Source organism: Rana temporaria, chromosome 11, assembly GCF_905171775.1.
Source record: "Rana temporaria chromosome 11, aRanTem1.1, whole genome shotgun sequence".
Classification (NCBI taxonomy): domain Eukaryota; kingdom Metazoa; phylum Chordata; class Amphibia; order Anura; family Ranidae; genus Rana; species Rana temporaria.
The window spans coordinates 112,248,989-112,265,471 of NC_053499.1; the positions used below are offsets into that span (position 1 = coordinate 112,248,989).

At 44.8% G+C, this 16,483-nt stretch overlaps 1 protein-coding gene across 1 annotated transcript in view; it reads right to left on the reverse strand.

Annotated features, from left to right (window-relative positions):
* CTSF (cathepsin F) overlaps positions 1-15,526 on the reverse strand; it is a 63,685-nt gene extending 48,159 nt beyond the window's left edge. The window contains exons 1-2 of the mRNA XM_040328832.1: positions 15,251-15,526; positions 5,970-6,083 (exon numbers count right to left, since the gene is read on the reverse strand). Coding sequence (XP_040184766.1) covers positions 5,970-6,083; positions 15,251-15,454 — 318 coding nt within the window. The 5' untranslated portion in view covers positions 15,455-15,526. The remainder of the gene's footprint in view (positions 1-5,969; positions 6,084-15,250) is intronic.
* Positions 15,527-16,483: the final 957 nt, after the last annotated feature.

Sequence of the window (16,483 nt, forward strand, 5' to 3'; positions counted from 1 at the left end):
AGCCTCATGCTACATAACTATGCTTCATTTCATGATGAATAAACTAAATTATTAACGCATCTTAAATAGCAAAGGCACTATATTTAGATATTTTTTACTCCAAAAGCCTTTTATTAAAATAAGTTTGATAAAAAAAAAAAAAAAAAATCAGATTTTTTTTTTTTTTAAATCATTGGGCCAATGCTATAATGCTATAGGATACCCACATTCCCGCGTCGCAATATTTAAAAACTACGTCGTTTGCGTAAGTGAATCGTGAATGGCGCTGGACGTCATTTGCCGCAATGCACGTCGGGAAAGTTTCCCGATGGAGCATGCGCTCTACGCTCGGCGCGCGCCTAATTTAAATGATTCCCGCCCCCGGCGGGATCATTTACATTGCGCGCGCTTACGCCGGGCAATTTTGCCGGCGCGCCCTCGCAATTTACGGAGCTACTGCTCCGTGAATCGAGGGCAGCGCAAAATATTTGCGGGGGCGCAGGGCAAAATCGTTGCCCTGTGCCTCCGCAAATAAAGCGCAAATGTACCTGAATCTGGGCCATTGATTTTTATCTGCCCTGGCCAAGTTTAATTGGCAGGTTTGAGATAGGTATATCAGTTAGGTAAGATTTCCCAAATGAATTCCCTACGCCGTCTCTTTAAACCATAAAACTATGCACACACAATAAGCACCTTTATATCATGTAATATGGCAACAAAGCCCCATAGAGATATTACAATCTGTTTTTGCACACTCAAATGACTAGTCATATGATTTTCCAGAATAACATTCAGTATGCATTTGACAACAAAATGTTCCATCAAATCTCATGTGATGACTACAAAGTTAAAAAGCAGAACACATCCAAATTATAAATAAGCTGCGTTTTTAAACTAATTTTATTGAATCAGTCAATTGCACATAGATATTGTTAGAGACAAAATGTAACACTGTGTAAATTCTAGTTGCACCATTCTGCATATTCTGACAACATACTGTATGTCGCAAAGGATATTAACAAATATACATTTCAAAGAGCATGACACATTTAGTGTTATACATCATTAGCTAGATTCAGAAAGAGTTAAGCCAGCGTATCAGTAGATACGCCGTCGTAACTCTGAATCTGCGCCGTCGTACATCTAAGTGTATTCTCAAATTGATACACTTAAATGTAGCTAAGATGCGACTGCCTGCGCCGTCGTATCTTAGCTGTCTAGTTCCGCCGGCCGCTAGGGGCGTGAACGCTGATTTACACCTAGAATGCGTAAATCAGCGAGATACGCCTATTCACGAACGTACGCTTGCCCGTCGCAGTAAAGATACGCCGTTTACATAAGGCGTTTTCAGGCGTGAAGTTAGTCCAACAAAAAGCTGGCCTAGCCAATGTTAAGTATGGACGTCGTTCCCGCGTCGAATTTTGAAAATTTTACGTCGTTTGCGTAAGTCGTCCGTGAATGGGGCTGGACGTAATTTATGTTCACGTCGAAACCAATAAGTCCTTGCGGCGTACTATGGAGCAATGCACACTGGGATATGTCCAGGGACGGCGCATGCGCCGTTCGTTAAAAACGTCAATCACGTCGGGTCACGATTCATTAACATAAAACACGCCCCCTGTTCCTCATTTGAATTAGGCGCGCTTACGCTGGCCCATTTACGCTACGCCGCCGTAACTTAGGAGGCAAGTGCTTTGTGAATACAGCACTTGCCTCTCTGACTTACGGCGGCGTAGCGTAAATACGATACGCCGGCTCAAACATAAGCCGCCCTACGTGAATCCAGCTATATAACTCTGTCTTGCACTTTCATAAACAGTTTAGGGCACGTTTACACCAGAAGTGATGTTAGGACACAGCGCCGACGTGCAGTATGAGGGCAGCAGTGTCAATGCTCTGTAAGCAGCACATTTTATGGTTTACTTTTTAGGGCAAACAAAGTGGCATTTCATGAATATCTAATGGCCGTAGCACAGTGCAAGGTAGTGGACTGCATCTCCCCATGCTTCAGGCCCCATTCACACCTGAGCGTTTTGTAGCTTGAAGCCTGAAGCTACAAAACACTGGAGGGTAAAAAAATCTATTATTCTCTATGGAGATGGTTCACATCTCCACTCCAAAACCCCTGAAGTTAAAAGCTCCAAAACCCCTGAAGCTCAAAAAAGTTGTGGAACTGGATTACAGGCGTTTTTCTGCTTTTTCCATTGGTGACATTTTGACCTGTACAAAATCGCAGCAAAAAATGCGGGGGAAAAACACTGCAAAAAGTATGACTTTTTGCCTAAAAACGCTACGCACACGTGTAAATGGGGTGTTACTGTAAAAAAAAAAATGCTACATCATAATTTTTTTCAGCACATATCACCACAACATGGTGACGTGAACTGGCATGATAGAAAACAAGGCAATGTTGCCCAGCACAGTCCCAATGCACCCACCTGGTTTGGAAAGGCCCTTAAGCGTTTGTTACCCCAACACTTCCTATTCCTGATATGTGCCTGCTGCACCATGTACTTGTATGTGAAAGTATCCTGTTCTTGTATTGCTTCCTTTATGTGAAACCCCTGGTATTCCTACTAGTACCTTTGCTTTCCTATTAACCACTTCAGCCCCGGAAGAATTTACCCCCTTCCTGAACAGAGCACTTTTTGCGATTCGGCACCGAGTTGCTTTTACTGACAATTGTGCGGTTGTGCGACATTGCACCCAAACAAAATTTACGTCTTTTTTTTCCCCACAAATAGAGCTTTTGTTGCTCTAATGTTTTTGTACAGCAAAGGTCTAGTCTCTTTCTGACTGTTATATGCATGCACTTTGAGTAAGGCCCCTTTCATACAAACGGACTGTTCGGGTCCACCTGTCAGTTTTTCAGGTGGACCCTCCATTCTCCTCTGTGGAGCGGCGGGTGTAAATTCACTGAAAACAGATGGAAGGGGAACGGATCACCCACAGATCAGATCAGATGACAGATTGTCCGTTTACATCCGGCCGCCCATACAGTAGAGTGGGCTGTGTGTCTCCACTCTGCAAAAGCAGAGCATACATGGACCAACCTTCTGCCTACTCAATGGGGATCATTGGACAGATCCCCCGATAAGCAAGCACACTCTTAGCGGGGCCTGCCACGTGTGGAAGGGGCCCATCTGTTGCAAGAGCTACCTGAACATCTCTCAATGAAATCTTGGGAATCCTGGAGACTTATTTTGGCAGCAGTCAGTTTCTGGCTTGAATCTGCTAGGGCCCCAGGATATGCAATTGGTGGACCTCCAGCTGTTGCAAAACTACAAGTCCCATCATGCCTCTGCCTCTGGGTGTCATGCTTGTGGCTGTCAGAGTCTTGCTATGCCTCATGGGATTTGTAGTTCTGCAACAGCTGGAGGTCCGCTAATTGCATATTCATGTGCTAGGCCAACCAGTCCTGAAGATGCTAGCAGTTGTTTGAAAGTCACAGATTATTTTCCTTACAGTGGAATGATCTGGTGGCAGAGTAGCAGCCCAATTACTTGCAAACCTCCTACCATGGGAATGGACGCGCATCTCCTCCTCCCCGCGCGAGAGTGCTGTTGCCATGAATCATGGGCTCCACTTGCCCATCTGTGGGCCTGGGCCCAGCATGACAGGTGCCAAAGGGTAGAAGAGAAAGGGCTAAGCAGACAAAAGGGCCAAGGGTCCCTCCCCTTATTCTGGCTGACCAAAAAGCGACATGTACGAGGATGTGATCTGCACTGCATTACATTCACTGGAGGGCAGCTGAGACAGCAGGGGTCTTTTAGACCACCCACCTACTTCTCATTAAAGAGAACCTGTCACAAAAAAAAAATGTATCACATAGAGGACATGTCGTTGTCTATGTGATGGAGAAAAATAAAGTTACACACAAGCACATAAAATCCCTCCCAATTTTTTTTTGAGGCCCCTTCCCCCCACATGTATGAACATAAACACATGCACCGGGGGAACCTACTTTGACTGCGACACACGTTTTATATCACCATGCACGCCAGAGTAAGGACAATACTTTTAGCACCAGAACTCCAGCATAACTCTAAATTGATGACCTGTAGGAGCTTTTAAAGCATCGTCTATGAAAAATATAGGGCGCCAAAGTTTGTAATTTGCCATTTCACAGACACATGCAATACTAAGGTTTGACATCTTGGATACCTATTTACTCTGTGCAACCTATATATTTTATATTTGACCATAAATTGGATCATTTATAGCATTTTTGTGCCCTAAAATGAACTTGAGTGTATATTTTGCTGCAATTTTACGTTTCCTAGACCTTGTGACGTGTGCCAGAAGATTGCAGGGAGGGAGAGGGGAGAGGTGAACTTCTTTCCGGCACCAGGGAAGTAAGGCTGCATTCACACCTGAGCGTTTTGTCGCCTGAAGCGCGACGCTCAAATACGCTAGAGGGGAAAAAATACATTATACCCTATGGAGATGGTTCACATCTGCACGCCGATACGCCTGACGCCGAACGACTGAAGCTCAAACAAGTTCCGGACCCTTTTTTGTCGTATCGGGCTGTTTGGTTTTTTTTTTAAGCGTTTCCATTCCCCATAGAAAGTAATGGAAACGCTCGATTCAAGTGACTAGCGCAACAATGAGCGTTTTGGCAGAAAAAAACACCCTGATGCTTGTAAAAGTGTGTAACGCTTTAAGCCGCGCTTGCAGGTGTCAAGCGATTGGGCGTTAATTTATTTAACTGCTTGCCGACCAGCCGCCGCAGTTATATGGCGGCAGGTCGGCTCTGCTGGGCGAGAGCACGTAGCTATACGTCACCTCGCCCAGCAGCCAATAGGGGCGCACGCGCGCTCCCCGCTCGCCCCCGACTCCCATGCGAGTACCCGGCGGGCGCTATCACCGCCGGGCACACGCGATCGCTCGTTACAGAGAGAAGACCGGGAGCTGTGTGTGTAAACACACAGCTCCCGGTCCTGTCAGGGGAGAAATGCCTGACCGTCTGTTCATACAATGTATGAACAGCGATCAGTCATTTCCCCTAGTGAGTCCACCCCCCTACAGTTAGAACACACCCAGGGAACATACATAACCCCTTCCCCGCCCCCTAGTGTTAACCCCTTCCCTGCCAGTGGCATTTTTATAGTAATCCAATGCATTTTTATAGCACTGATCGCTATAAAAATGCCAATGGTCCCAAAAATGTGTCAAAAGTGTCCGAAGTGTCCACCATAATGTCGCAGTACCGGAAAAAAATCGCTGATCGCCGCCATTACTAGTAAAAAATAAATATTAATAAAAATGCCATAAAACTACCCCCTATTTTGTAAATGCTATAACTTTTGCGCAAACCAATCAATAAACGCTTATTGCGATTTTTTTTTAACGGAAAATATGTAGAAGAAGACGTATCGGCCTAAACTGAGGAAAAAAATTGTTGTTTTGTATATTTTTGGGGGATATTTATTATAGTAAAAAGTAAAAAATATTCATTTTTTTTTTAATTGTTGCTCTATTTTTGTTTATAGCGCAAAAACCAAGAACCGCAGAGGTGATCAAATACCACCAAAAGAAAGCTCTATTTGTAAGGAAAAAAAGGACGCCAATTTTGTTTGGGAGCCACGTTGCACGACCGCGCAATTGTCAGTTAAATCGACGCAGTGCCGAATCGCAAAAAGTGCTCTAGTCTTTGACCAGCAATATGGTCCGGGGGTTAAGTGGTTAATTGGCCAGAATGTATTCTGCTCAAGGGCTTAACACGTGTTTATATGCGTCAAGCATTTTTTCTGCCAAAACACAGCTGCCCCTGAAAGGACCGGTTATGTTTTTTTCTTCCTCTAATAAGTAAGGTCACATTTCTGCTTATGACATGGTAATGGGACTTCATCAATATCTAGGAAGTAAAACCCCCGGTCACCAAGCCTGTATGTCAAGTCTGAGTTTACAAAGCAACCCAGCCTCAGCTTTATATTTGTTTTATATAAACACACTACTGAGATCCAGTAATCTCATTTATAGCTTACCCTTTCTAGAGCTGCAACATGAAGCTGACAGTTATTGGGAGTCTCTTCCCCATTCTTCTTACACATTGATCTTCCCAGTACAATACTGAAGTCATACTTAGCCCCAGACACCAACTACAGAAGAAACAAAGGTTACTAGCAACATGACAAAAACAGTAACATTATAAAATACAGTAAAACCTTGGTTTGAGAGTAACTTGGTTTGAGAGCGTTTTGCAAGACAAGCAAAAATGTTTTAATAAATGTTGCCTTGATATACAAGCGATGTCTTGATATAAGAGTAGCGTCATGTCACAACTGAGTATAAAAAAGAAGAGAAGAGCCTCCAAGTGTAGCAATATGGTTACATTTAATGAAGGTTCAACATTTAGCAACTTATTGCTACACTAAAACGCTGTACACACGGGGAGGAATCTCATCAGGAAAAAAAAACGTTGTTTTCCCTGACGAGATTCTTGGCAAGAATCTCTTGCCGCCTGAGTGTACAGACTCTCCTTTCAAAAGAACCGTGGTTCTCTTAACCACTTCCATACAGGGCACTTATACACCTTCCCGCCCAGACCAATTTTTAGCTTTCAGCGCTGTTGCACTTTGAATGACAATTGCGTGGTCATGCTAAACTGTGTTTTTTTTTTGTTTCTGTTATAAAACATTGTAAATAAGTAAGTTTTCTCCTTCACTGATGGGCACTGATAAGGCGGCACTGATGGGCACCGATAAGGTGGCACTGATGTGGTGGCATTGATGGGCACTAATATGCGGCACTGATGGGCGGCACGGATGGGCACTGATAGGCGGCACGGATAGGCAGCATGGATGGGCTTGGATAGGCGGCACGGCTGGGAACAGATAGGCGGCACGGGTGGGCACTGATAGGCGGCATGGATGGGCACTATTGTATGTGTTGTACTAATGGATGCCAATCAGTGCCAAACAATGCCTGCCAATCAGTGATGCCCATTGTGGGCACTGATTGGCATCCATTTTTTGTGTCCTCCTCATCCCTGGTGGTCTAGGGTGGCATCCTTTTTTTTTTTTTTTTTATCCCTGGTGGTCTATATGGCCATCCCTGGTGGTCCAGTGGGCATCCCTGGTGGTCCAGTGGGCATTCTCGGGGGGGGCTGTGCTGATAATCGATCAGCACAAACCCCCCCTGTCACAGGAGCAGCTGATCGTCTCTCCTCTACTCGCGTCTGACAGACGCGAGTGAGGAAAAGCCGATTACCGGCTTTTCCTATTTACATCGTGATCAGCTGTGATTGGACACGGCTGATCACGTGGTAAAGAGTCTCCGTGAGAGACTCTTTACCTTGATCGGTGTTGCGGGGTGTCAAACTGAAACCCTGCAACAACGATCGCCGCGATGCGCGCCCCCAGGCTCAGAATCCTGAGGACGTCATATGACGTCCAGTCAGGATTCTACAACCACTTTGCCAACGTCAATATGTCATTGGCGGGCGGCAAGTGGTTAAAAGGCAAGAACGCGGTGACGTCATCGCCTTCAACGAGCATGCGTCACATTCGATGCCGTCGCTGCCATCTTGCTGCACCCTACCTATGCCTAAGAAGCTACAGCGCATGCATCAAAGTTAATTTGAGCATGCGTGGGTTTCCACGGCGACAGGTAAGTATACACACACTCTCAAGTTTCTCGGCAGGAAAACTGCAGAGAATCTCACAACGAGAAAAATAGAGAACATGTTCTCTATTTTTCTCGTCTAGATTCTGGGCAGTTTTCTTGTCGAGAAACCTGGAAGCCTCGTACACACGCTCGGTATACTCGGCAAGAAAGCTCTGGCAGCAGTTTACTTGCTGGTTCTTGCCGAGTAAACCGAGCGTGTGTACGAGGCTTTAGAGGTGCCTCTCTTCTCTTTTATACCCTGTAAAAAAAATGCTTGGATATACAAGTGCTTTGGATTACAAGCATGTTTCTGGAACGAATTATGATCGCAAACCAAGGTTTCACTGTATACATAATGTGCTTTACACTGACTACAAATCTGCCACAAAGCAACACACACACTGAGGCTGATTTACTAAAGGATTGGAAACTCTTTTACACAATAAAATTGAAGGGAACTCAATAAAGCAATTACCACTCCTTCCTCTTGGTGCATGTAGCATGTGGCCTTGGTATGGCCCCTTTTAAATGGCCTATGCCTAATTCAGAAAAGTGACAGTTCAGTTGGGAGATCCGATACGTGCATCAGATTCAAGTAGTTCTTATATCCACCTGTCACTATGACTGCGACAAATTCTAAAACAGGGTTTGACAAATTTGCTTGGAACCTAGGAGCCAGCTAAAAAAGTTAGGAGCCAGAAAACGCGCCCCGTCCCGACGAGCTTGCGCGCAGAAGCGAACACATACGTGAGCAGCGCCCGCATATGTAAACGGTGTTCAAACCACACATGTGAGGTATCGCTGCGATTGGTAGAGCGAGAGCAATAATTCTAGCCCTAGAACTCCTCTGTAACTCAAAACATGCAACCTGTAGATTTTTTTAAATGTCGCCTATGAAGATTTTAAAGGGTAAAAGTTTGTCGGCATTCCATTAGCAGACGCAATTTTGAAGCGTGACATGTTGGGTATGAATTTCCTCGCTGTAACATTATCTTTCAGAATATTATTTTTTAATTAAAAAAAGTGTAATTTTTTCCCAAAAAAGTGCGCTTGTAAGACCGCTGCGCAAATACGGCGTGACAGAAAGTATTGCAACGATCGCCATTTTATTCTCTAGGGTGTTAGGATAAAAAATATATATAATGTTTGGGGGTTCTAATTAGAGGGAAGAAGATGGCAGTGAAAATAGTGAAAAATGACATTAGAATTGCTGTTTAACCACTTGGTTACTGGCCCATAGTCAAATGACGTCCTCTTTTTAAAGATGGATATCTCAGTAACGGCAGCAGCTGCTGCCACAACTGAGGTATCCATCTTTAGTGCCGACGGTCCTGTACACGATAACGGCGGTCTCCGTGGCGAATTCGCCGTTATCGGTGGCGGGAGAGGGGCCCCCCCCTCCCGCCGCTGTAACGCGCCCTCCGCCACTTACCGGAGCCGTCGGTAGCGGCGGAGGGGATCGCGACCATCCGGCAGCTGAGCGGGGACGAGACTGAAGGAAAAATCTCCTTCGCCCGTCCCCCATAGCTCTGCTGGGCGGAAGTGACGTCAAAACGTCAGTCCCGCCCAGCCTCTTAAAGAGACATTTTTTTTTTTGTCATTTGAAAAAATGACATTTCCAAATTTTTTTTTTTTTTTTGCATTTAAGCCCAAATATGAGATCTGAGGTCTTTTTGACCCCAGATCTCATATTTAAGAGGACCTGTCATGCTTTTTTCTATTACAAGGGATGTTTACATTCCTTGTAATAGGAATAAAAGTGATAATTTTTTTATTTTTTTTTATTTCAGTGTTAAAAATTGTAAAATAACTAAAAATAAATGCGAAAAGCAAAAAAAAATTTTTAAAGCGCCCCGTCCCGACGAGCTCGCGCGTAGAAGCGAACGTATACGCGAGTAGCGCCGGCATATGAAAACGGTATTCAAACCACACAAGTGAGGTATCGCCGCGATCGTTAGAGCGAGAGCAATAATTTTAGCCTTAGGCCTACTCTGTAACTCAAAAAATGCAACCTGTAGAATTTTTTAAACGTCGCCTATCAAGATTTTTAAGAAAAGAGAAAATTACCCCTAGGGGCTTTGTGCTGCAGCAAAAAATGAAAACGTACCATGAAATAAAAAATTATAAATTTATTAAATATAGAGTTCAAAAAGCCCCAAACAGTGGGGACTCAAGATATGAGCTTATAACAACAGAGGTTATACATAGCGAATAAAAACAGAGAATAGAACAAATACAGACATAGCATAACAGTACTGTGGAATATACAAAATACTATGGGCGAAAAAACACCCCTACGCGTTTCGACCTTTTGAAAGTAACGGTCTTCTTCAGGGAGTATTGGTTAGACGCTGCCATAGGTTCTATAAAAAGAATACATACAAAAAGATACATGCAAATGAGTGGAACATCATAACAACAGAACATGGGGAGGCCCGCCACCCACAGCGGGTGGGTGGCGGGCCTCCCCATGTTCTGTTGTTATGATGTTCCACTCATTTGCATGTATCTTTTTGTATGTATTCTTTTTATAGAACCTATGGCAGCGTCTAACCAATACTCCCTGAAGAAGACCGTTACTTTCAAAAGGTCGAAACGCGTAGGGGTGTTTTTTCGCCCATAGTATTTTGTATATTCCACAGTACTGTTCTGCTATGTCTGTATTTGTTCTATTCTCTGTTTTTATTCGCTATGTATAACCTCTGTTGTTATAAGCTCATATCTTGAGTCCCCACTGTTTGGGGCTTTTTGAACTCTATATTTAATAAATTTATAATTTTTTATTTCATGGTACGTTTTCATTTTTTGCTGCAGCACAAAGCCCCTAGGGGTAATTTTCTCTTTTCTCAAGACATATCAGGGGTGTGCAGCACTCTTTTTCCCATGGGTCCATATACCCTTTCCTTGCTAAAATTTTTAAGCGTGACATGTTGGGTATCATTTTACTCGGCGTAACATTATCTTTCACAATATATAAAAAAATTGGGCCAAATTTATTGTTGTGTTATTTTTTAATTTAAAAAAGTGAATTTTTTCCAAAAAAAGTGCGCTTGTAAGACCGCTGCGCAAATACGGTGTGACAAAAAGTATTGCAATGACTGCCATTTTATTCTCTAGGGTGTTAGAAAAAAATATATATATAATGTTTGGGGGTTTTAAGTAATATTCTAGCAAAAAAAACTGTTTTAGTCTCGTAAACACTGAATCTGAAAAACAGGCTCGGTAACGAAGTGGTTAACTTGTAGTGCTTAACTTGTAATACCAACGGCCACCACCAGATGGCGCCAGCTCACATATGGTGGTAATAACTTGTAATACCAACGGCTCGCCACCATCTTTTTTTTTTTTGCCCACCTTCCAAGCCAAGTCGCCAGGACACCGTTTCTAGTCGCCATGGCGACCGGGATTTGTCAAGCCCTGTTCTAAAATAATAATACTAGCTGGTGCACAGTAAGATGCCGGTGTTCAGAGTGGCGCTTGTATGAACTAGGAAGCTGTCATGAATGTGACAGTTGTTCCACACAGGGCTATTGGTTGCCAGGACAGACAGTCGCTGGCTTCCTAGCAACCAATGACAAATCTCCTGACCCATTCATCGGCCAGGGGGGATGTTGGTAAGGTTATTACCCAAATATGGCAATGACAAGAAACTCCTGGCCAGCAGATGAAGAGAGTCTGGGGTGAGTGATTGATTGTTGTTGTGATGATGCTGTCGGTTACAAGGTCAGCAATGCCTTGACAAGCAACCAGTACTGCTGTACTTCTGGTAGAGGGAGTAAATGGGTTGCTGAGCCTGCAATGAGGACAGAGGGTCTCAGTGCCCCCACCACGCCTCCTTGCAACAAATTCATGTATTGGTTTATGACAGGTACATGAATTTGTCAAAGGGGCCAACATTAGTTGTGTCAGCCTAGGTTCACACTGCTGCGAATTCAAAAATAGCGGTAAAATGCGCGATTTTACCGCGATTTCGCGGCTGCGATTTTGCCGGGATTTCGGCCGCAATTTAATGTAAATCGCGACCCGAAATCGCAAAAAGTAGTACAGGAACTACTTTTTGAAATCGCAGATGCGGTGTCGCACTGATTGGGACAGTGCCATTGCCGACAATTGCCCGCGATTTGAGATGCGATTTGACATGTCAAATCGCATCTCAAATCGTTCCAAATCGTACCCAGTGTGAACCAGGGCTAAAGGAGAGACTGAATTCTAAAGACTCTCTTTATGAATTACACAAACTGTGTGAAAAGTTATGCCGCGTACATGTGATCGGACATTCCGACAACAAAACCGTGGATTTCTTTCCGACGGAATGTTGGCTCAAACTTGTTTTGCATACACACGGTCACACAAATGTCAGAAATTCCGAACGTCAAGAACGCGGTCACGTACAACACTACGACGAGCCGAGAAAAATAAAGTTCAACAAATCAGAGCATGCGTAGTATTTTTGTGTGTCGGAATTGCTTACAGACGATCCGAATTTCCAACAAGAACTTTTGTTGTCAGAAAAATTGAGACCCAGCTCTCAACTATTTGTTGTCGGAAATTCCGACAACAAATGTCCGATTGAACATACGCACGGGCGGAATATCCGACCAAAAGCTCACATCGAACATTTGTTGTCGGAAATTCTGATCGTGTGTACGCGGCATTACTCTAATTGTCTTTTATTGTCTCAATTTTTCCGACAACAAAAGTTCTTGTTGGAAATTCTGATCATCTGTATGCAATTCCGACGCACACAAATCCTACGCATGCTCGGAATCGTTGAACTTTATTTTTCTCGGCTCGTCGTAGTGTTGTACGTGACTGCGTTCTTGACGTTCGGAATTTTTTTTGTTTTTTTGTTTGTGTGACCGTGTGTATGCAAAACAAGTTTGACATTGCAGGCTCAGCAACCCATTTACTCCCTCTACCAGAAGTACAGCAGTACTGGTTGCTTGTCAAGGCATTGCTGACCTTGTAACCGACAGCATCATCACAACAACAATCAATCACCTCAGACTCTTCATTTGCTGGCCAGGAGTTTCTTGTCATTGCCATATTTGGGTAATAACCTTACCAACATCCCCCCTGGCAGATGAATGGGTCAGGAGAAGTGTCATTGGTTGCTAGGAAGCCAGCGACTGTCTGTCCAGGCAACCAATAGCCCTGTGTGGAACAACTGTCACATTCATGACAGCTTCCTAGTTCATACATGCGCCACTCTGAACACCGGCATCTCACTGTGCACCAGCTAGTATTATTTTAGAAAAAGCATAGATGTGAACGTGTCCCATAAGAAACCATGTAAATAAACAGTAGTGCGTTAATGCAAAAAGCACCAAAAAACACAGAGGTGTGAACCAGGCCTAAGACGTTTAGTAACATAATTGGGTTAACCACTTGGGATCCGCGCTATGGACGAAAGACGTCCACAGCGCGGCTTTCAAGTGCCGAGTGGACGTATTTGGACGTCCTGCTGTTGTCATTCCCCGTGCGTGCCACTGGGGGCGCGCAGCGGGGAAACAACGTGCGCAGCGCATCGCTCGGGAGCCGATGCGTGTGCCTGGTGGCCGCGATGTCCGCCAGGTACCCGCGATCGGCGGTGACACAGCAGGGACGTGGAGCTCTGTGTGTAAACACGGAGCTCCACGTCCTGTCAGGGAGAGAGGAGACCGATCTGTGTCTCTTGTACATAGGGACACAGCATCGGTCACCTCCCCCAGTCACCCCCCTCCCCCCACAGTTAGAACACACCCAGGATACACATTTAACCCCTTCCTCACCCCCTAGTGTTAACCCCTTCACTGCCAGTCACATTTATACAGTAATTCGTGCATTTTTATAGCACTGATCGCTGTATAAATGTGAATGGTCCCAAAATTGTGTCAAAGGTGTCCGATAATATCGCAGGCCTGACAAAAAAAAAAAAAAAATCGCAGATCGCCGCCATTACTAGTAAAAAAAAAAAAAAAACATAAATCTATCCCCTATTTTGTAAGCGCTATAACTTTTGTGCAAACCAATCAATATACGCTTATTGCTTTTTTATTTTACAAAAATATGTAGAAGAATATGTATCGGCCTAAACCGAGGGAAATTTAAATTTTTTTTAAAAACAAATTGGGATATTATTATAACAAAAAGTAGAAAATAGTGTTTTTTTTCCCAAAATTTTCTGTCTTTTTATGTTTATAGCGCAAAAAATAAAAATCGCAGAGATGATCAAATACCACCAAAAGAAAGCTCTATTTGTGGGAAAAAAATGATAAAAATATAATTTGGGTACAGTGTTGTATGACCGCGCAATTGTCATTCAAAATGCGCTGAAAGCTGGTCTGGGCACGAAGGGGGTTTAAGTGCCCAGTAATGAAGTGGTTAAACAAACTAAAATTAGCCCTTTATAGTACAAAAAAAGAAAAGCAGATAATCGCTACTGTAAGGGGTTAATTTTTTTTTTTTACTGTGGAACTGTAAGGGCCCTTTCACACGGGGCGGATCAGTAATGGGGGATCGCTCCGTTGATCCCCGCTGAGCCGGCGGCTGACAGGGCGGTCCCCGCACACTCTTTTCTCCGCTCTCCCCTATAGGGGGATTGGATGAACACGGACCGTCTGCAAAACCGTTCTTCCGTCTGTAAAATCGGATCTTTGCGGAGGCGGGTGATTACGGGTGTCAGCGGATGTTTATCCGCTGACACCCGCAATCACATAGGGACCAATGTATGTCCCTTTTTCATCCGCAAAGGGATGGATGAAAAAGCGGACATACGGTCCGCACGTGTGAAAGGGGCCTAACTGAAATGTTTACAGTAGCGATTATTTGCTCTTTTTGTACTATAAAGGGCTAATTTTATTTTTTTTAAACCCCATTATGTTACTGACCAATTAATTGATTATGAAAATTGTAATCGATTAATTTCATAATCGATTGGTTGTTTTGGCCCTAGGGAGTTCTAAGTAATTTTGTAGCAAAAAATACAGATTTTAAAGCGGAGTTCCATCCAAAAACGGAACTTCCGCTTTTCGGAACCCTCCCCCCTCCGGTGTCACATATGACACCTTTCAGGGGGGAGCAGATACCTTTCTAATACAGGTATTTTGCTCCCACTTCCGGACATAGATAGGCGCGGTATCCGTGGATATCTACGCCACGTCCGGCGCCCCCTCCGCTGTCTTCTGAGAGACACACAGGTCTCCCAGCACCTGAGAGCCGAGGGACAGATCGGTTTGGGTGCCGACATCGCGCACGCCCTGGGCAGGTAAGTGTCCTTATTTAAAAAGTCAGCAGCTGTAGTATTTTTAGCTGCTGACTTTAAAAAAAAAAACATTGTCAGAACTTCGTTTTAACTTGGAGAGAAGGGCTGCACATACTCAGAGATCGCTGTGGCGATCTTACGCAGAAGTGGAAGCGGGTACCTGTCATATCCAGGTACCCGCTCCAAAAAAGGTGCCATATGTGGCAGTGAGGGGGAGGGGAAAACAAGCCCTTTTGGGTGGAGCTCCGCTTTAAGGTGAAATTTCATACACTTTAGTAAATCAGCCTCTTATTGTACACTAAACACAAATCTATTCTGTCCCCTTCCACAAATGCTCTAGCCAGTCTACATGCCAATATCTACTCTTCTGATACAAAGCTCTTATTTTCCCATAAAACAGACTCCCGGGGTTGTCACCTGCTTCCTGACATCGGTGACGCGCAGCTTTATGTAAGCGACATCCTGGTCACTCCGCCGGTTGTATTCCCGCACTGCGATCTCCGCCAATGTCTGTATCACCGGCTCCTCAGAGGGCACCTCCTGCCAGTGACCCGGGGGCAATCCGCTCACCAGCCCCAGAGCTGTCATAAAAACCAAGTACAGACCCGCCGCCATCTCCATTCTTTATTACGAACTCTGCCACCGGCCGGTTACTGGCAAAGCTGAAGATAAACAAGGGTCATGTGACTGTTGACACTGAGGCGCGGGGAAGCATGTGAGATGTCAGAGAAACATGGAAACCTCCCATACATGCGGGGGCGGCCATTTTTATTAGTGGCAGCGTTCCAGGATCACCTTTCTTTTTTCATGGCTGGAGAAAATGCTGACTTTTTGCAGTGAGGAGAATATTCAGCTGATAACTACTTTTTTTATTACACAAAATTGAAAAGGGGCTCTTTGATAGATTAGAGATACCCTGTGAAGGCTGTTGGTGGGACAGAGGTGAGGAGGTGCTGTATCAGGGGAGTTGGGTTTAGTCCACCTGGAGGCAGGTGCTATCTGTACACCCCACTGTAGATGGAACTTAAATCGGAGTTCCACCTAAAATTGGAACTTCCGCTTAACCCACTCCTCGCCCCCTTACATGCCACATTCGGCATGTAATTTTTTTGGGGGCTTCAGGAGAAGGGGACTTCCTGTCCCACTTCCTCCTTCCGCCGAGGGGCTGGAAAGGCGATTAGCTTAATCACCTCTTCACAGCCCCTCCCTGTAGGCGAGTGCCTGTCCAATCAGATGGCGCAGTGCCGCTCGGGCATGCGCAGTGGGTGCCCGGCCGTGAAGCCGAAAGCTGTCACTGCCGGGTGCCCACACTAGGAATGAAGACGCCGGCCGGCGAGGAGTGGAGCCCCGGCCAGCGTGTCGCTGGAGCCGTGGAGCAGGTAAGTGTCTGTTTATTAAAAGCCAGCAGCTACACTTTTTGTAGCTGCTGACTTTTAATAAACTTAAAAAATGGCTGGAAAACCCCTTTAACTGAAATAAAAATGCAGGAGGGGAAGGAAGCTGCGGGGGAAATTGGTTCCACTCTGACTTCCGGTGTTCTGTCAGAATCAATGACCTGTCTAGGGTCGCCACCTCATCCCTTTAAACCCAAACACATAAAGTACACAGGTTCTGAGGCTAAGTGCGTTTAACCACTTGCCGACCGCTGCA